Source organism: Pseudopodoces humilis, chromosome 3, assembly GCF_049639895.1.
Source record: "Pseudopodoces humilis isolate 2021_Gansu_Grassland_sample_001 chromosome 3, ASM4963989v1, whole genome shotgun sequence".
Lineage (NCBI taxonomy): Eukaryota > Metazoa > Chordata > Aves > Passeriformes > Paridae > Pseudopodoces > Pseudopodoces humilis.
In genome coordinates this window covers 72741107-72763379 of record NC_142202.1, presented here as the reverse complement: position 1 = coordinate 72763379, position 22273 = coordinate 72741107, and the positions used below count along the sequence as shown (strand labels likewise).

At 33.3% G+C, this 22273-nt stretch overlaps 1 protein-coding gene across 2 annotated transcripts in view; it reads left to right on the top strand.

Moving 5' to 3' along the window:
• The window catches only part of GRIK2 (glutamate ionotropic receptor kainate type subunit 2), a 364036-nt gene that overhangs the window by 180514 nt on the left and 161249 nt on the right, over positions 1-22273 (top strand). For both annotated transcript variants that reach the window (XM_005518233.2, XM_088052479.1), the window contains 3 exons: positions 12602-12745; positions 14026-14133; positions 21107-21220. In XM_005518233.2, coding sequence (XP_005518290.1) covers positions 12602-12745; positions 14026-14133; positions 21107-21220 — 366 coding nt within the window. The remainder of the gene's footprint in view (positions 1-12601; positions 12746-14025; positions 14134-21106; positions 21221-22273) is intronic.

The following is a 22273-nucleotide window of genomic DNA, read 5'->3' as shown; positions in this document are numbered from 1 at the left end:
TCACCCATTTACAATGTAGAGATGGGCAGGGTTAACAGTTTTCTCTGAGAATGGGAAGCAAGGATTCTCATGTAGAAGATGCATTATTTGCTTAAGGTGTACAGACTAAGCCTGTTTTCTTTAACTTTTGTTATGAGCTTGCCTTTACCAATTTTAAGATACTGTTCAGAGTGACTTGCATTCTGTCTTGTTTGTTTCTGCTATTTAGCATAGGGGAAATGTGGCAGAGCACTCTAGAGCCTCAAGCACTTTTATTTTGGGTGTTAATGATATCCATCAATAAAACATCTTTATTTATTTACAAATATAATGTAAGTTCATGATTTCCTCTACTATTACTTAGTTCTCTGACTTCCATTTTCTGTTTTTGTCTTTCTCTGTAAGTTACAGCAGGCCTGTGGCTGTGCTATCCTTACTGCCTATTGATTTAAAGATTCTTTAATTGAAAACTATTCAGCAAACATGCTTTTCAATTTACTGTTTTGCCCAACTAGGTTTAGATGCCAGAGGCTCATTTGCAGCAATTGAAGGTTAAAGATTTAAAAGTAAAGTTGCAGGTCATCTAGGTGTAGTTATATGCAGGGTTTTCACCAAGGACTTGTCATACATTTTACATAGCCTCCAGGCTAAAAGTGTGTGTCTGTGTCTTTGTGTCTGCATGTGTAACCACAGGAAAGGAAAAGGTAAAAAAATCAATGATCTCAAAATTAATTAAAATCAGGAAGACTTCCCCCTGCTGACAGGATATTTAGGATGAAAATAATTAAATGAGCTATTGTGGCAAATGCAGTATCGATTGCTCACCAAGAGAAGCTCCTTGAAGACTTAGATGAAGATTGATAACTGGTTTTTAACAGTTAGAGCCAAAGGCAACCATTCCCATCTTCAATTCTTATACATTTGTGCAGTCTGACAAATGACTTTCAACTCAACCCTCTATTGACCAGTATAAAAAGCTATTATCTTCTATAAATAAATTGCATATACACATTGCTTCTCCATTCTTCATATCTGTAGAGTTGAAAACGCCTTATTATTTTTTATTTCCTCATACTTTAAATGAGTATCTGCCATACTTTCAGGGCAGAAAGTTATTCTTTGTTTTAAGTCAGAGGTGGGTGAATTTTTTTCTTTGAGTAAACAGGGTCAGGATTTGCACACTAGAATTAGCGGTGGCATGAAGATAATATTTTCAGAATAATAACAAAAGAGAATAAAGCTGAAGATGGCAGCAGATTTTCTCAAGTGGTCACTGGAATTTAATTATGACATGGCTACAATAGCAAGTGAAAAGGCCCATTGGAGACAGACTCATAAAGCAAAGCTGTCGGTGCCAAAAACCTGACACTCCTTATTTCATACTCTGCTATTTCCAGCTACTTTGCTTCAGACTCTTGCTAGTCCATTCCTATGGACAAAGCCAATTAGCAGATGGAGCAAATAAAGTACAGCCCTCAATCACATCTTTCAGTGAATTTTATTTTAAGAGAGCCTATGCATTATGAGACCTCTTCATGATGTGCACCAGAGCACTGCTCTGTGGTGTTGCACATCAGGAGAGTCACTTCAAAAGCTTACTGCTGTTCAAAAGTAAAATCTGTGGCAAGTATATCACAGTGATGAAGACTTCAAAAATTATTGTGAGAAAAATCTTAATGAGAGGGAAATGAGTGGGAAAGTGTTGTTTATGTTTTGGTGACAGACTAAAGCAAAAACAGACATAGAAAAAACTATATAGAGAAAGGGAAGCAAATAATATAGATTTAATACTTGTTTAAATATCAAAACAAGCCTGTAAAAAGTGTTTGATTTTAGTCAAATTAATTCATCTAAATGTTTATGGAAGCAGATTCTTATATATCAACTTTGTGGAAACACACTTGCAAGAGGAAAACTCTTCCACATCATTTAGAAAGTCAGCAGTTCAATGGAAAATATAATAAGAAGTTATGAGAATTGAGAAGCGATTAAAAGATGCTTCCTACTTAGGCTTTGTCAGTCTTGTCCTACTAATGGCCCTGGTGTCAAATTTCACTGTCCCTGTGCCAGTGTTTTTGATGAACTAGAGCTCTGTGGGGTTGAAGTTCTTAAGTTACTACATTGTATGTATAGACTCGTTCTTATCAGATATTTCAATATAAAAAACTCATGCAGAAATAATTCACTGAAGAAATAATTCTCTTACATTGCTTTCTTTCTGACAAATTGGGAATAGTTGTACCTCCTTGGAACTCAATGGCTTTTTTGATTTTTATAACTAATATAATTTTTTGCTGCACTTTTAATTAAATATTAGATTAAAATAAATATTAGATTAAAAATTGTAAAGAAATCAAATGCTGATAACTTTGAGACTTTGAAATATCTACCTTTTGAGCTTTAGATTACTCGGGCCTTCCCAGTTTCATTAGAATAGGAGATAAAATAGATAATCACATTAAAATGAAGAAACTACTGTCTTGCAGATATCATTTGTATGCTGCCTGCTGCCTTGAGCTGTTCATGACCAGTCAGGAAAGGTTTTTCTAAACAACCATGACATTTACTACACTCTATGGTATCTGGAATTTTTTATCAAGGGCAGAAGTTAATGTCTTAGACTAACAACTTCAGGAGAAACAATTTTCCTTCTATGAATATGCATCATTCCACTGTCCATGAAAAATTTTATAGGAAATTGAAGATGAAGAAAATAAGATGATAAAATTTTAAACCTGATTTGATTTATTTCTGTGTAGGAATCTTTGCGAAACAGCCCGTTTCAATAAGACCATAAACTTAGGCATCTAGGTGAAATGTGTTCCTTCGTGATTTTAATTTTGTGACACTACATTTTGAGTTTGCTCACTATCCAGGGAGCATAAAAATATTATATTATTTCCTGTAAATTTTCTATACCTGATCAATATTCTCTTCCATTTATATATGTATTGCTTTATCTGTCAAAGGCCTTTTTTTTAGGAGAGCTGTTTGTGAGTATGAATGAAAAAAACTAGGAATCCTTGTGATACTGAGCTTAAATACTTCTATATTTCCTTGATTTTCTTTCTCTTCTCCTCTCTTCTTTCTTGTTCTTAGAGTCTGCAATTTCAGACATGGACAATGTTCTGAAAATTAAGATAAATGGTATGAAAAAGATGTTTTTACATCTTGCTTAAGCATAGTTAAGAGGTACATGTATGTTTCATGAAAAATAAATTCTTATCAGATTAATTGGAGACATGCAGAGAAATTCTTAAAACTTCTGCATAAGCTTGGACATGTTTTTAAATGTAGATTTAGATGCAGTGAAGTAATTTGACTCTTACCCTGATGGATGGAATCCTGATGGAGTATTGAAAAAGCTGGAACAATATTCAGTTTTTTCAATTCCTATTTTTGGTTTAGTAATTATGAAAATTATATACTATCAGTTGGCTTTATGATATAAATATCCCTTTGAAAGTGAACTGCTCTTAGAGTCTGTTCCAAAATTTTCAGGATGGATCACTGTGTGAATTTGAATTCTGTATATTGCTACAAATTTTAATGAACATACCAAGTTTCAAATATATATTAAAAAAAGTCTGATCACTATGAAGACTGTAGTTGGTTCTTATATTCACCAAAAGAGCATCTATGTCTAACATGATTGCAGTATCAGTTTGAGTTCTGATTAATATGCTTGTATTCCTTTTAGCACTGAATTATAAGTGAATTGTAAGTTTAGAAAAGTTCATATTCATAAACCCCACACAATTTTTCTTAACTTTGTTTATTTTTATAGCCTTATTTTAAATATGCTTTTAATGTATGCCTACTTTGCTATTCAAGAATATTAAAAAAATCAATTTTTAATTTTTAAATTTATTTTTATTTGTGCAATCAATTTTTTTTGTACCTAAAATTTCAAATAAGCTTTCATTTACAAGGTACTTCTCTTCATTACTCATGGAGAATCCCATTAAAAGTTACTCAGCTTTTCCTGAACCACCACAATTTGAAGATGTTTTTAATTTAAGTAAATTTTTGTGGGCTAATGTGTTAGAATAATAATCAATGATAGCTGCTTTTATGAGGCCAGTTTTAGAAGATAGCCCAGAAAGGTAGTTTCACAAATCAGAATGCAGCTTTCCAATCACTGAATAAATTGCCATAGTGTAAGCAGATTTTAATCAAAACAAAAAGTGTCTAATTCAATTATGTCAATGTATTTAATTCTGTGTCTATTCTGTGAAGCTAGAATCAACAATTTGTGAGAATCTGATTATTAGAACTAGCATCATAACACAATAAAGAGTTTTTTTCTGAAATAAATATTAATTAACAGAGAACTTCACTGAAATGAAAAATTATACAGGGAAAGGCAGTTGGTGGAGGCACAATAGCAAAGAAAAAAAGAGTAATATTGAAAGATCAATTTGATTTTCTGTAATCTGTCTAGATTATTATCTGCATATAGCAGACAAGTTGATCAAAGATTTATGAAAACACAATGAAGAAACTCAAAATAGATATGCTACCCAAATGAAGCAGAACAAGACAAAAACCTCCAAACCTTTAAAGAATCTCAAAGATTAAATAATCCCCCCATAAAATATCTACTTTTAAAATCTAAAAAAAGTTCGATTTTCTAAATTGCAGGCCAGCAGTGTGCCTTTTTGTTTAGGTATTGCTGATTTTAAGGGGACGTTAGTTCAAAAGAAAAAAAGCCATTACTTATTTAGAACAGAGCCATAAGACATAAATTAATAAAAGAATTATAAAAGACTGACATAAAGCAGAATTATATTTTGAAATAAATGTATACTCTTTCATGGATTAGTCATGTTTTATACTGCTTAACAATTTTTGTTCTCCTGCAAACATAAAGTTTGTAATGCTGTAGATATAATGATCGTTTTTGCTGAAGATATTAAAGTTTGTATCATTAGTCCTTTCTGAAAGAAGAGAAATTTAAAGCAGGAGAAGGAAATTTATTATGAATACTCATAAGTCCTTTATCAAAATCGTCAATATACATTTATTTTTGTTAGTTTACCTACCAAATTCGAAGATGTGAAAGCTCTGAAATCCTCAAATATTGTACTATTTTTACAGCATACAAAAATAAAATATTTAGAGATTCACTCTTTAGAATGTGTGGGGCTTTCTGTCTATTTTTGATCAGATTTACATTTAACCTCGGTGTTATACTATCTTTATGCCTCTCCTTTCCTTTGCCAGGTGTACTTTCTTGATGCACGTGGGTACAAAGGTATTCACTCTGCATACTGAACAGGATCTTTCTGTAATTAGTTATGAATTGTTCATGCAGAAGGACTTTTCATGTGGTGTGATAAGTCTTGAATGCTGAGCTAATAGAATAGTAGCAGTCAGATCTTTATTGTGAATGTAGTTGATGGAGTTGCAGTGATCACTATCATATTGATTTTTTGAACTTGAAAGAAAATAGACTACCAAAGACCAAATAATGACCCATTGTTCCTTGTAATTAGGTTTTTGCTATCTGTCCCTAAGGTCTATAAGAGTGTGATGGGGTATTTTATTGAAAAAAAAAAAAAAATTATAGCTGATGCCATAATTTCTAAAGTTCAGAAGGGAGGTTGAGAAAGCACTTCAGAATGTCTTTCACCTGGAAATGTTACATTCTATTTTAGGGATATGTAGAAACATATATACATAGAACTAATAAAACTATAGAACTTAAATAAAAACATCATAGCATCTTTTCCTAATTGTATACTATAAACACATTCTGCAAAGGTTTATGCAGTCAGTTGACTTTTGCTACTGCAAGCAATACACTGAAGGTAATTTTATTCCTCAGTTAGTAGAGTTTATGACACGATGAGACATCCACATGATCAAATCACAGAAAACAGCATATGTAAGAAATACATTTCAAAAACATATAATGAGAAATCAATCTATTTTTTGGCTTCCTTCCCTCCCCTATCACCATTCTGTTAGTACTTATTCCATTTTTCCAGATAAATGCAGATCACCATATAGGCTGAATGATTTATGGTGTGGCTGCAGAGGGACTTCTGTCCCAGCACGGGTGGTATGAGTGACTGGTAAGACAGGGAAGTTTCCTTAACACATCATATTCCTTTAAATGAAATTTTCTCTCATAATTAATATTTAAACTCTTGCTTAACAAGAATGGCAAGGTGTTCTTGTCAAAAAAAAATAACTCAAAATTTTCCAATTCACTTCAGGTTGTATTCTAAATCTTTAACATTTTTTTTACTAAGATGAAATTTTGGTCTTCAAACAATGGTCAAGCAGATAGGAGAAATACTGCTGCCATTCTTATTTCAGGGAAACGTGTTTAAAATACTTGCTAAACAGATTTTTATGTCTGACAAAATTTCAAGTTGTCTGAAAGTTCCACTGGCAATAAGTTAAAATCAAGCTGCAATAAATGGCTACCCACCTAACTCATTTTCATATACCTCCAGGTTCTAAACATGTAAATATTCTATTAAATTATATTGATGTCTAAGAATGTTCTGAGAGATGAAAAACCTTTTACCACTTCAAACTTTTGTACCAAGTGTTTATTTTTTCAGTAATACAATAATAGAATAATAGAATGTATATTCTTTCCTATATAATGACAATGCACTGACAAGAAGTGTGGAAACCATACCACTATCATTTGCAATGTTTTTCCTATTCCTTTTTCTATTGGCATTTTCTAAAAATTTGTCATTCTGCATGTTCCACTTTGCTATTTCTCTTCAAATTATACATCAAACTAGGAGGCATTGAGGCAAAAGAGAAAATCCTTTATTTTCTTTTGCCTTTTTGAGAAAGAAACTACATTTTAAAACATAAAATTACCTAAATAGTTCACTTTTTCTAGAATAAAAAAATTAGATCATTTTTGTTAGAGTGAAGTTTTTTTTTTTTGTAATATATGAAATAAATTATTTCCTTTTTTGGATGGTAAGGATTTGGGTGATAGAGAAAATAATTTTCTGTTTTGTGTTTACTTAAAACCACATACACATCTCCGTAAACCAACCGCCTGTTAAAAATCACTAGACTACTAAATACTAAATAATAGTTTAAGCAGTTATACATTATTTAATGAACATTTTGAGAAAAAAAAAAGCAGCTAACTACTTTCTTAAAAAGTTAGGTGAGTGTTGTTTATAGATTACTGGTGCTTATATCTTGTTCCCTATTGCAATGCATTTTTGGGGATGAAAAAACATATCTGTACCCTTTTCTTAATTGTACCCCAGAGTGGAGTTAGGAATGTGTCAAGAAGTAAGAAAACATGAGCATTAATAAGCATACAATGTAATTTAACAGTTCATAAAACAGTAAAATTTAATCCCAGGCTGAGAGATTTATTAAATCTCACTTAGCAAAATGGTTTTGTGGGATGTGTTAGCAAGTGAGAATTAAGTGAAATGATTTCAGGGACAATAGATTTTATTAGCTGAGGAGGGGAGGAACTAGTTTTGCAAGCCATTTCTTCTTAATTTCATTCACTTATTATAATTGCCTTGAGTGTGGGAGAGTTTTCTGTGAGTAGTTGTAGTATGTTTGCTCTCTGGAATTTGTGTGCATAATGCTGCATTTGTCAGGCATCATCTAACCGAAATGTCTTTTGTTGATGGGCTAGTGCAGAAGTTCTTCTAATGGCTGTTAAATATATTTAAACCTAATACAACTTAAGCCTCTATCAGTAAGATAAAATGACTCCTATTGGGCTTATAAGGGCTTTTTTGCTCGTTTTGTAATGTTTTTCATCCATGCTTGGTTTCTATGTTCTTTAGCACGCCTGGGAAAGACAAAGAAAAATGTCTTTCCTCCATATTATTCTCTTGTTCTGGACCTTCTAGGAAAATCTCTTTGTAGGGCAGATTTCAAAGTAGAGTTTGGAGGCATCTGATCAAGAATATGTAGTGAATTAAGTAAAATGATGTTTGCACCATTGTCACCACATTGTATGAGAATTTGGGGAAAAAAGTACGTTTGTTACTAGTTACTCTGTTTTGTGGCTTAAAATCACATTGTCCTAAAAAATTTGAGATCTAGCCCTTAAAATTTTCTGATCAAGCACTAGTAGAATCTATAATAAAAATATCTACAAATTGCTTCTGTAGTTTATATCCAGTAATTTTTAAATTCAACTTTTAGACTTTTTTATCAAACAGGACAAACTTTAGAGAAGGTGATAGTGCCAGTAATGAGACCTCTTCTGCACTGTAGGTAGTCTTTGCTTCTTGACTTCTAAGTGTCATCAGACTTTTCACATGTCATTTCTTTTAAGTTGTTCAGAAGAAAGGAAGCAGAGGCAGCTTCTGTAAGAAAATCAGTCTTCAAAGGAAAAAAAATGAAAAAAAATCCCAACCTTGGACAGAGGCCTACTTCTGTTCACTGTGCTCACAATGAAAATAACCTAAAATATAAGAGTAATATGGGGAAAAATGAAATGCAGGTGGTAGAACAAAAAAATGGAAATGCTTTTTTGTTTATGAGATATGCCATTTATTCAAGGTTTTCCAACTAATAATTGAGTATTGTGTATTAAATTGCCACTAAATATAAAAGAGAAGAATAAGTAGTTATCAAAGGAGAAATACTGCTTCATGGGCTAAGGTGATTATAGGACATTTTTGATGGATTTGAAATGAGTAAGTATTCCACTGTAAATCCTTACTGTGCAGTGATGCCTAAGTAATGTTTCTTTTTCCTAAAACAATTATGCCGGGGAGGGAGGAGATTTGATTAAGCTGTCTTGTTCATTGTACCTCCAGTATCTACTACTTGCTCAGACTCCTAGATTAAAGAAGGATAGCTGCTGTTCTTACTTTCCAAATTGTACAATGTCATTTCTGTCCTTCATAAACCTGACTATGAATAGACTGGATATATTGGGAGTTGAAAAAAACCCAAATACAACAACCTGACTTTGCATCAAAAAAAAAATACAATTTCTAAAGGCCAATGGGAAATTCATTCCTTATGGAACATGCTCCACCTTGTGTACTTACTTTTCTTTTGCCAAATGGGAATGCAACATTCTATTCTGTTCAAAAGTCTTGGAAGGCCAAGTGCCTGAAATGCAAGCTTAGCAAGAAAAGTGTGATGCAGTATGAAATGGGCTTGTTAACACTTAAACCCATGACCACAGTTGTCTTAATTCAGTTTGTTTCAGAGGATACTGTGATCTGAAATCCAGTCAGTAACAACCTATTTATTGCATATGATGAAATGAGTTTCACAATGGATTAAAAGACTTTATATTAATTGCTTTTAATGTGTTCACATATTCTCAAGGACTATGCCAATAAAATGTGAAATTGTTTCACTTCTGTGCATTTATTGAATACTTTTGTCATGGTCACCTAGGAAACAAATGCAGGTATACATTTGTGAGCATTTGCAGATTAATTTCATTCTTGATGCAGCTAAGGAAGTCACACTTGAAAGAACTTAAGAATCATTTTAATTAATGCACAAATTAGTGACCATCAGACACTGAGCAAAACCCTATGAACAGCCTGACATTTTAAATATAGTTGGGTTTATTTCACAAGGATGAAATTTTACTGACTAAAGATAGGAAGACAAAGATGATCTTCAAGAGAAAAATGAGCTGCATATGAAGATTATAAGCTATTCTACCTACTGTATTAGTATTATTCAGATAATATTCAGGTAAAAATAGTGTAACAACTAAAATTAAATAATGAAGTATATGTATGCTTTACTAATCATAATAAGCTTGGCTCATGCTATGCATTAAGTGAACTGTCCAGTATCTTTCATTGAAATTTTCAATGAGCCAATTCAGTTTAATACAAAACCAGTTAGACAATAAGAATACTATGTATCAAGGTTATTTTTTTACTTCTGTTTTAGTTTGAATAGGGCATTTTCTTCTAGAATATTTGAAGAACTCTTCAGACTTTTTAAAGGAATTTTAGTAACATATTTGCATGAAAATCTAGATATACTTAATTTATGACGTGCTTGTAACTTTATATTAATTACAGTAGTAACTGGTAGATGTAGATGCAGATTCAGATTTATCCATCTGATAGGACAGGGCTTGTCGACTGAGTATAGGAAATGGATATGACAGTACTGCATTTTCTTCCTCGTTTGCTTTGTCTTTGATGAAGAGATTTTTTTGTTCTGAAAACATGTTTTCAGAATCATAGAGTCATAGAATGTTAAGAGGTTGGAATGAAGATTATCTGATCTTAAGGATCATCTAATCCCAACTCTGCCTGCCATGGACCAGATTGCTGAGAGCTCCATTCAAACCGGCCTTGAATACTTGAAGCAATGGGAACATCTGCAACATCTCTGAGCAACCTGCTCCACTGCATCAAAACACGCATCTTCTGGAGCTTATCACGTGCCTTTGACATGTTTGGATGTTTTTGTCATCTTACAGATTTCTAGTTTGGTGGCTTATAGAATTTGACAGAAAGTCATGTTATTCTGCATCTGGCAAAATGTCCATTTGATTCCTTCTGACGAGTCTTACCAGTTTTGCTTCAAAATTTGCATCTAATTGATCAGTTGGTGCTGGTGTTGAATTTCTTGCTTCTTTGTGGGATATTCTTGCTAAAGTCTTATAGCAAGTTCAATTTTCCTTCATTGGTACAAGGACTATAGTTTTAGAAGTTAAACTGATTTAAAAACCAGTTTGCATTTCAGAGCCAGATTTATGTGTTGTATTTACTGTGTGGCTTATTTAAAAAGCTGTTGTCTAGACTTCAACTACTGCCAAGTCTTGCTTCTAGAATATTAAACTTTGCATGACGCTTACTCAGCATGTTATTCCAACTTTTTGGTGTTTCACTGCCTCCTTGTCAAATATCATCTTGCCTTAAAAGCACTTTAAGCCTTGAAGATAATGAACAATTTGGCAGCAAAAATATTTTCTGACTGATTTGGAGTCCCTGCATAGACTGCTTGGAGCCTTAGATCATTGAAACCTCTTCTACTGGCTATTTTAAAATTAGGATTTATTTCTGTTTGAATTCTGAAATCTCTCCTTGGGAGAGCCATTTAAATGTAAGTGTATATTTTTCTCTTTAACAGTGGTTTATGTGCTATAATGGTAGAATATTTTTGCATTTTTATGTTTAGTTTTATTGTAAAGAGCCTCGGGATGCCTTTGTATGAAAGGCACTATATAAACTCATTTTGTATTGCATTGTATTGTATTGTGACAAGTGCAATAATCTCCAGGTTTCCTATCCATTAAAGAACTAATTTCACAGCTCACTAATTATGTGAATGAGAAGGAGAAATAGGTCCTTTTTCTCTAAGGTATGCTGAGCAGATGGCGTTGCACTCATTTCCGCCAGCTGAATCTAAGGTCCTCTCATGCTTTTGGTTCAGAGGCTTATCAGGCCTCTGTTTATCAAGGAGAACAGGAGAGAGATATCACTTTCTTGTACAGCATGACAGTGTGTACTGAGAGGCTGTCTCTGTCCTTTGCTAATACAACATTACTTAGCAAACACTACATCTAAGTCTATTTATTTAGGATGGGACATGAAAACTATTAAAATTAATGTGCATTTTGATGTAATTCTAATCCACCTCTGTTTTGTTGAAGATACTGATTAGTTCTGCCATAGGGATTTGAACTGATGCACATTAAAAATTATTAATGAATGAATTGAGTACTGTTGGGATGGAATCTTGTCTGTAAGTTCAAAACAAAAAACATTACTTCCTGAAACTGTACACTTTCCTTTACAGTTAAAGTTTTGTCAACTTGTTTCTATTTTTCTTTTGCATCACTCATGAAAATAACCAACTTGAATCAAACATGCACACTGTGATTTATATAGCTGCCTAACGTATTGCTTTTTAAAGTAACTTGAGTCATCAGATGCTAGTGAACTCCCATGATCCTGAAAAGTAGCTATTGGAACCCTTTTTACAGCACTAAAAAGAGAAAAGCTGAAACTGACTGAAGATCCTGATGATGCCTTAAGTTTTAGCTTTCATATTTTTCCTATTCTGGGGTGCCAAAGTGTGTAGATTTGAGCTTCATATTAAGTGTTAGTGAGTTCTCTTCACAGAATAGATAGATAAAAATAATCCTTTTCCAGCTTCATACTAAGGACAATCGTTAGAAGTTTCAGGCCCAAAAGCATAAACAATGGCGGACTGAAGAGAGAAAACAAGAAGGATTGGACTTCACAACCTGAAGCATTGATTGGACAATTAACCCTGACAGGCAGATGGACCAAAACTTATAAAAATGTGAGACCTTGCGACCAGTCATCCATTTTGTGACCATTTTTAGGTCCATCTTGGGTGTAGTCCTGGCCAGGCTCGTGTACTGCCCAAGGTGGATCCTTTGAGGCCTTTCAATAAATACCTACTTTATTCTTAACTCTGTCTAGGCTCTGTTCTAGGTCAGCCTTCTCCAGACATCACTGACATAACTCATGTATGACTTGGAGGCAAGGCTACATTTTACAGTGCTGCACAAGCAATTGGACCATTTTTTCCCCTTTCACAGAATGAGCAGTGTTAATTTGTAGTTTCCTATTTTCTCTGCTGGCCAGCCTCACCTGTTTGCCTTGTGCTCACGGCTCTGATGTCGTTCTCGTTTCAGACGGACGCAGCGCTGATGTACGATGCAGTCCACGTGGTGTCGGTGGCTGTCCAGCAGTTCCCACAGATGACCGTCAGCTCGCTACAGTGCAACCGCCACAAACCATGGCGCTTTGGGACCCGCTTTATGAGTCTCATTAAGGAGGTAAGGCACTACTAAAGGGTCCTGATCTCCTGCATTCTTTTCCCCCAATTCCCATTTTCTTTTGCTTTCACTCCATTTGGTTTCTGCCTTTTATTTTTTTTTTCAGTAGATGGTCATCTCTCATCCTGTTATGTATAAGGAGTTTAACAAGCAAGACAGCATTTTTCATTGAAAATGGGTTTACCTGAAGTATTACTTGGAAAAAAAATATATGGAAAGGTGAAATAACTGCATTCTAAATAAAACTTATGTTTGTAGATAATTGGGTCTGTGTGGAGCATTTATGCCATGAAAACCCGAACACCTGAAACTCTAAGACTGACCTAACCCGTAGACTGATTATGAGAAATTTAGCAGCTGAATACAGGCATAAGTTTAAGGGGGCCAGGAATTAATTTTACTTCCTGGTTTAAATTAATTTTTTTAATTCATTTTCTATGGTGAATTTCTATATGTCTCCTTAATTTCCCAAGATGCTGTTTAGATACTGATAGATAGTGATAGTAAAGCTAGGAAATTTAAGGTGCTAAAGGTGAACACTGTAGACTATTCAAATCTCTCATACTGTAACTCATACTGTAACAATGTTTCTCAACCTAGATGTGCAAAATATTATTATGAGGAGAATTATTTGCAATGGAATGTATTTTTTTTTTCAATATTGGTTCCTTCTAGGATGATGATTTTATTATTATTTCCTCTCCTACTTTGTATAGCTTCAAAACTAGGGTAGATTTTAAGTTATAAAAAAAAAATGAGGCTATTGCACTTTATTAAAAGTGAGGAATAAGCTCAGGTAGGCTGGCTCGCTGACCTAAATTTTTGCTGTCTCAGTGTGGTTTCAGGGGAATCAGCATCTTGCAAAAGTAAGCTTTTATTTGAAAGAAATTTCCTGAGAAAAAGATGAAGTCCAGCATTAATGAAACAGATTGAAACTTGGGGATTGGGGAGGGGGAGGTATGTAGGGAAGCAGAAAGGTAAATACATGAATGATGGAGGAGTGAAAATAAAACAGCCTTTTATCTCATTTAGTAGAAGAGTCTATTGTCTGACATGGAAAGTTTAAAAAATTGTCTATGAAGACTGAAAAAATGTTTGATTTAATTAGCAAAAAATAAATGCAAAGTATTTAAAAACAAAAATCAGCCACAAGGTAAATTATTTACATAAAATGAATAATTAAAGATCCCAATCTGGAAGGAGCAGTTTGTCTTTTCTGGGGGAAAAAAAAATAAGGAAGAGGCATTTATTTCTAGAAACTGTTTTTTCTTTCTCCATAGGCCCACTGGGAAGGCCTCACAGGCAGGATAACTTTCAACAAAACTAATGGCTTAAGGACAGATTTTGATTTGGATGTCATCAGCCTCAAGGAAGAAGGTCTTGAGAAGGTGTGTAAGACATTTGCTTCCAAGGAGGTGGGAAACAAAACAACACAAAACTCAACCCCTAAAAACATTTACAATAGAATTTCATGTATTATGTAAAACAGATTACTTGCTCTCAGCTCAATATTTTTATAAATGGTCCTAAAAAGTTAAGAATTGGTATCCTGACTGGTTGGCTGTCAATATTTCTTGTTCAGAGATGGAGTGAGAGAGCAAAGAATTGGGAAATGCTCTTCTCATGTAGCTTAATATTGTCTATATTTGAGCTTAAGAGCTCAGCAAGTATGTACAGACATTTGGCCTGCCTATATACACCATCCTGGTCTTAAAACAGATCATCTTCCCTCCAGCCACCTTACCATGAAGAGGCAATTGCAGGAAGCTACAGTGTCTCACGTTGTCATCAGCAGGCAAAGGTTTTGCGACTGGAATCTATCTTGTAGTTTGCATTTAGAACTGGTGTTCTGTTTCTGTAAGGACTATGTTTTCCTTCATCTTCAGATAAAGTTCAATCAGCTCTTGCCCCAAGGTGATAATTGTGGGCACAAATAAAAACAGAAATTAAGGGAAGGGACCATACTACAGAGTAGCATTTCCTTTCTTCTGTAAATTCACTGAATGGAGAAGCTAGCGTAAGCGACATATTTTCCCAAAATTTTGTCTCACAAAACTAGCTTTGAAATATTAATTTTCTCTTATTGGGAAGATTTGTAAAAGTTCAGAAACCATGAGCTTGTCATGAAACACTTTCTTAGGTAACAACGTTTTTGTTGCCCACTGGAAAACTTGTGATTCAAGAATTAAACTGCATTTTAAAATGTTCAGCCATACACTGACAGTAGATTTCTCTGATGAAGTTTCCCATGAAGTGAGCTCTAGCAACTTAGCTGGGGAAAAGAGCATATAGTAACGATTAGACTTGAAAAATAAATTAGTATTGTGTACAAGTATAATAGGTACAGTGCAATTTGTCTTTCTCACTGGAAACAGAAATGGAAAAGTTGATGTCATGGTAATAGCTAAATAAGTCAGTAGTGGCTGAAGAGAACTGTTGAAAATGAGGAAAGGAAGTCTTTGTAATTTAGGATGGCTTTAAGAATATTAGGTGGCATTTGGGAACCACAAAGCAACGTGAGATTTCTGGAAAGTAAAATCTCAGTTGATAATACACTAGGAAATATATACATCAGTAAAAATACAGAGATAAAGAAGAAAAGGTCTACAGAGAAATATGGAAGACAATAAAATTCAACAGGAAATAGAGTAGTACTCTAAAACACATAATAGAAAAAAGGATCTTGGGAAACAGTTATATTGAAAGATAAGTAAGAGACAAAACCAGAAATAATTGTTGAAGCATATGGATATTTAAAAAGAACAACAGTATGTGTTTGAGCTATATATAAATATTTTCATAGAAATATATGTATATAAGGATTATATACATATAAAGATATATATAAAGATTTTCATAGAAAAGGAAGATACTCTTGCTGCCTTCATGGCTTATTTGGTCATATGATAAATTGAAGTGATAATATTATTTTTTCACCAAAAAGTGTTGACAAACTTTGGAACAAGGAAAAAGAGTCGGTTACTATACATGAGCAAAACCAGAGCAGTTTCTCTGGGGTGCAAGGAGATGAGATTGGGAAAAGGAAAATTCAAGTGTATGCACATTCGATGGAATTGCTTACTAAACATATAGAACATATGGCATATTTTACTGAGAAAGATAAATCAATGCCCACAGAGAAATGTTTCTCTTTGAGCAAAACTTCATTTTTTTGGGAAGAATGCAAATTTTATTCTTCTTGAATCCAGAGTGAATGAATAAATTTTGGAGTAGGTGAATTCCTAGTAGAAAGAGTACATTTTAGCCGGTTCTTTTAAATAAAATCTGGGAATTTTCCTCCAAGACTTAATTCTGTGATGAGTCACCCTTCTCTCAGTCCCCTACCTCCCTCCACATGTGCACTCCATCTATCACACTTTCTCTCCTTTCTGCTACTCCTTCCTTTCCTTCCTTCCTTCCTTCCTCTCCCATTCCTTAGGTCTCTCCCTCCAGACCCTCCCTGCCTGTTTCCCTTTCCATCTATTCCCTCTCCCTTGTACCTATTCATCTCTTTCCATGCCCTTTCTCTCTATTTTATTTTTCCTTCAGGAGCCTTTTTTCATCTTTGTCCTTATCTGCTATGTTTTCAATGCTCTTTCTAAACCATCCTGTCAGCATCTCTGCCTATGTTGTAAGAGTTCCTGAGCAGTTTTTTTTCTTTTTCTTCTGTACTTCCTACCACTTGTGGGGTAAAAAAAGGTGGGGATATTAGAATTCTGTGCACCATAATATGTATGTCATATTTCCATACTGTAAACTGTTCTTATTTCTTCTAACCTCCTTCCAAATAAGGGGAGAATATTTATTCTGTCAAGGACAACAGTTTAACTCAACAATCTTGTCTGTAATCCATGAAAAGAAAAATATTGATGGAAGGGGAAAAAAGAAATATTGTGAAGAATTGCTAGAAGGCATATTTTTTTAACTTAGATTTTGTAAAAATATGTTCTAAATAAATTACTTGCTTAGCATAACCAGTATGACTGGGAAATTACCTAAGAATCTGTTATAAGTTCAATGATTTCTGGTCAGTGACAACAGAACAACTCACTGATTTTAAAAATGCTATGTGCAATCCCAGATTTTACACAAAATACTTGTTCCTGAAATTCTTGAATGAGAGGTGATAATCAGGCATCAGTCAATAAGAAGTATGTGTTTCCAAATAAAATTTCATGTCTGCCAAAATGATAGCTTCTTGTAAGATGAAAATGACAAAATTAAGAAATTATTGGAGTGCTGTAATATAATATACCTCAAAATTTTATTACAGTCACTTTGGACAGACTGAAACTATTCATGATTAAGCACAGTGAAAATCCAAAACTGTGACACTCCAGCATAATAAATTATAATTTAAATTGCAGTCAATCAGTCTTTGCACTGAGGCTGCATTGTGAGGAAAATTATTTTATACTTCAAGGAGATAACAAATACCTGAATTTAATAGCACTTTTGATATGAAAATTTGTCACTGAAGAAGAATCACATATCCTCAATAAGAGATGTTACAACTGGCTTGAAGCCTTGCTCAGAAACCTTCACACAGGATAAACATAAATGGCACAAAATTAGTTATAATTAATTATCTGGCATATCATTGTAAGGTCTTGTTTTATTTTTTATCTTTAATAATGATCTAGGAAAAAGTACCCAGTAAATAGTATAAGCAGCAGATTTTGTAAGAGAGGGGAAAAAAAGAGAAATACATAGTAAATCTGTGGGATCCAGAAGTATTGAAGTTTTGTTACTAATGTTATATTTGGCAAAGAAAGCGTAATATAATAATATAATATTGCTGAAGAAAGCAAAATAAATTAAGCAATTTGCAAATGGGAAATAAGAAGAAACATTATTATTCCTAATGGAGTATAATTATTTCCTTGATGTAATCACTACTACTAGTAACTATTTCACAAAAGTAAATAAAGAAAGCATAGATAGATTTCACAAATCTTTGGGAGTTGAACATGGCTCTGGTTCTGGCTGCATAGTCAGTGGGTAGCACTGCAGAAAGGCAATGATAATACAATGCTTGTGGCACTTCACTGTGAGTCATATTCATAGTTTTGATTGACTCAGAGCAAAAAAATGTTAATTTTCTCAGGAGAACTTTGAAGAAAAATCAAAAAGAATAATACTTGAAAGTATGCTTATCTATTCATGAAGATAAATCACTTTTCAAACATGCTGAAGTAACAAAGCTACTGAATTTTTGTTACTAGCATCTCATGAGACTGAATCTCAGTAAAGTGCTCTAGAGCATATGTAAACTCAGCAAATCTTAAGTTTTGCGAGTGTACAGTGCTTCTTTTTTGGGGGGGTGATGGTGAAATATTTTGATGGTTTTGACTAGGACAGGGTTAAATTCCTTCATATAAGCTTGTATGAGGCTGTGATTTGGAGTTGAGCTGAAAACAGCATTGATAACACAGGAATATTTCAACAATTGCTGAGCAGTTCTTATACAGAGACAAGGCCTCCTTAGCCTGCAGAGCTACAAAGTGATTCTGGGGGGGGATGTCCAGCTGGGTGGGAATATCTAGTTTTGAGGGACTGCAGTAACCTGATAGTTACCTGGAAGTCAAATATGTGGAAGCTTGGATGCAAGTTTTCAACCATTCACATGAATTTGGGAAATTGTATTCTTTGTCCTTGAGGACCACCGCAATTACCATGTTACAGAATACTCTGTGATATTCAATGATGAATTTAGCTCTTGGAATAGTTTCAACTTAAATAAGGTGATTCTTGTCTAAGCTAATTCTTTCTATCATTTTTCTTTGGCTCACTGTGGAGCACATGTTCATGGGTACACCTGATTTGGATCCTGTACTTTGGATAATAAATGTTAAAATATTCAGATTGGCATGGTCACTTCAGAATAGTTTAGCCATTTAAAGGAATTGGAAAGAATAATAGGAAATTGATGGCTTGACAATATAGTCAATATTTACAATATATTTACTGTTTGAACATTCTCTCTCTAAAGTGTATGTATGAATACTTGTTTAACTTTTCAGGAAAATTTGTAAGTTTTACAAATGTAATGCAATAAATTAAATGGTAGCTTGTTTGAATTTCAGTTATAGACTACCTTGATGCACCTTTTCTGCATTGTTGGCATTTTCTAGTAAAAACACATTGGCAATTCTACTCAGTTAAAAAAGCTACTTAAAGATTAAAACACTGTGCTGAAACAAATAGAACATAATTAACTTGTTGAATGGTTTTTGCACAACTTTGCTATAAGAAGCAGCTTTGAAAACTCATTTGTGTGATTTGGGAGCTAAACATATCAGTAATATATATGAACCCGTGATGCAAATTGTTGGGTTTGAGCTCATCAACAAAGATAATCCAAAGAAAGTCTAATTGTGGACCTATGACTTTTGGTCCATTTATTAGGTTTTTGGTTAACAAAAGTAGCAGCAAAAGTACAATGAACCTAATTTAGAAAAATGATGTATCAATTTATCAAGACAGAATTTTCTTTTTAAAGTAATGCTGCTGATAATTGTTATAGGTCTGCAGTAGATTAAGTCTGTAATTAGATAAAATCCAAATTCTAACAGTTGGTGTTCCTTCACTTCTGGTTGTGACTATGTTAAAAAGTAGGAGAGGAAGTATTTTGGTTAGCAATGTCTTACCTTTTGCCAATATAAATTGGAATTATAAACATGAATTTAAACAAAACAAATGATTTAATGAATTTAGGATTTGAAACTGATCATATAAGATGATGGTGTTTCCTCAGAAATTTTTGTACTTCTTGTGTACCTGAACATCTGTACATCTCACAGAGCGTGTTTCAACTTCAGTAATGCAGCGACAGGCTCAAGTTCTGGTCTTTGTCAGTCCTTGTTACTCTATTCTAGTTTGGTCTTTGAAGCAAAGCAAACACTATGATTGTCACCATTAACAGAACACTGCAATTAAACGTTAGCAACTGTTTTAAAATTTCTTGATTGTGGCCAAGCTGAAAGGCTAAACATTTTGTGTTTTCTGAAAGCCTTTCATTGTATTAGAACAGTAAATGAAGGAGTTTTTTGGTAGCAAGTCTTGATTTCAAGACTTTGAAATGATGTGTTAGATGTCACTTTCCAATTTTATTTCTGAGACAAATATATTCTTTCTTCCCTTCATGATTCTTTGATCAATTTATGAGGTACTGAATGACCACATTCAAAAGACCTCTAGGAACTGAGTGTTAAGAGAGAAAGACAGATTCAAAGACAAAATATTGATTCCTGTGGAACAGAAAATTGGAGAAAAAGAGATGAAATTTTTTGTTTCTTTATTACAGCATCCACTGATTCATGCTCTGCTGTAGTCTCAGTTTTAGAAATTGAACTCTTTGTATTCACACCACTTTGCATCCTAAATTTACTTTACAGCCCTTTGGCAACAAATCACTTAAAAGAATAGAAACAGTCTATCAGGACCCAGTTGAAAAGATAATCTAAAAAATAGTGTGTGTTTATATACATACATTTGTATATTTGCAATGAATCCTTACTGAAATTTTTAATTTTTTTCTGTGTTTAGTTTTAAAATATCTTTACCTTGTGTTATAGATACTACTTAGTATTTGAAATGATGTTCATAATCCTGTCTAAAAGCAAAAAAGGATATATTTGTGGGTTTTTTTTAGGCAATGTAATAATACAAACATTCTGATTTCTAAAATGGATAGCTATATTTACCATTTTAATTGTATAGAGATGAAAATGCAAATAAATTACAGATGAGCCTCATTCCTTACACTTAGTATTTAAGTCTGTCCTTGACCTGGACCCTGAAGCACAACCTCAGATGTTCTTATTAGATAAAAATCCTCCAGACTTTATTTCAAAGTACAAAATGTCAAAATACTTATGTGTTGAAAATTTATCTGTAAATGAATTAAGTTGTTGCACTTAGCTTGTTTCTGTCTTTTACATTATTTTTCCCAAAAATGTAGTTTGTCCCGCTGTTCTCTCTGATCACAGAAAAGGGTAAATCCTTTTGTAGAGACAATGCTCTCTGCTCTGCAAATTAATTTCTGCCTGCTAAGTTATCTTCAGGTGTGGTTTATCTTGAGAAATGGAAAATTGAGTATTAAGAGTAGCTTTAGATATCTATATCATTTTTATGCCTAATGTCACACCTCACGAAACATAATTTGAGGTATTGTTAATCATATTTTAAATAAGCAGACTTTAAATGCAATGACAGAGAAAAATGGAACAAAATTTAATAATAACTCTAAGCAATCAAACTTTTTTTCCCTGTAGCAATCTGTTTTTCCTTAAAGTGTTATTCTCTCTATGCTGAAATGTAACTAATGGGTGATTTACACAGTAATTTACTGTTTTATAGGTTGGAACTTGGGATCCGTTGAGCGGCCTTAACATGACTGAGAATCAGAAAGGAAAGCCAGCAAACATCACAGATTCGCTGTCCAATCGCTCTTTAATTGTTACTACCATCTTGGTAAGCATTTGTATTTGCTTTTCCTGAAATACAGTTTTGCAGACAAACTGATAGAACACTAATTACAATAGTAATGAACATTCTGCAGTGTGCATTACCGTTACTGGGAATTAGAATTACTTGGAATTTATGGTGTCATGAATGAACTTCAGTTGATAAGCTAGTCAAGGATGTTCACTCTTGCCTTAATTGTGAGCAAGTTATCCCAATTTTGGTGTTATGTTAATTGATTAGTAATTTTACTTTTCTTATTATTGACTAAAATGTTTTCTTTAAAAAGCTGCTTTCTTCAGTGCCAGAAAAATCTATTGCTTTTGTTTGCTATTCTAACACCTCAAAGGAAAGAGCAAAGTATTTAACATTTATTTAACATTGTCATTACTCAATTATTGAAACAAAATTTTTAGTTATACAGGTATATAATTGATTTGTCCTTTGAACTATATCAGAAGAAACAATTTGAGTAACTTTTTAAAAATTTTCACTGTTGGCAGATTCACAGCAGTGAATGAGGTATTTTTTAATTATAATTAAATACAACTATTTAAGTAAAAATAAGTGTTCATTTATTTCCTCGCAGTAATTTCGTAATAGTAATTTTAATTTCAATGCAAATTTAAAATTTTCCAGAAGTTTGTTTGCTGTGTTTGTCTGCTGCCACCATTATCATGAATTTGCAGGTATTAAAAAAGGATCCGCTTTCTTGCAGTTGTATACTTTATTAAGAAGTTCTTACCTACCAACATATATTATGACATTTCAAGCTAGAATGAATTTTTACAGGTGCATAGATACAAATGCCAGTGTGCTTTTAACCTTTTATGTAACATAAGTCATAGAATTTCATCCCATGGGTAACTTTTCCATTGCTTTTAAGGTCTGTTTTAAAGTGGTAGAAAATCTTCTGAAATCCTTTGTTTCATTTAATTCACTAATTGAAAAATACATACCATATACAGCTGCATATATAGCATATACAGATATACACCTGACTCACCTTCAGATCTAATTTCTTGTTATGATAAGACTAGCAGAGATTTATCACAACTTTCT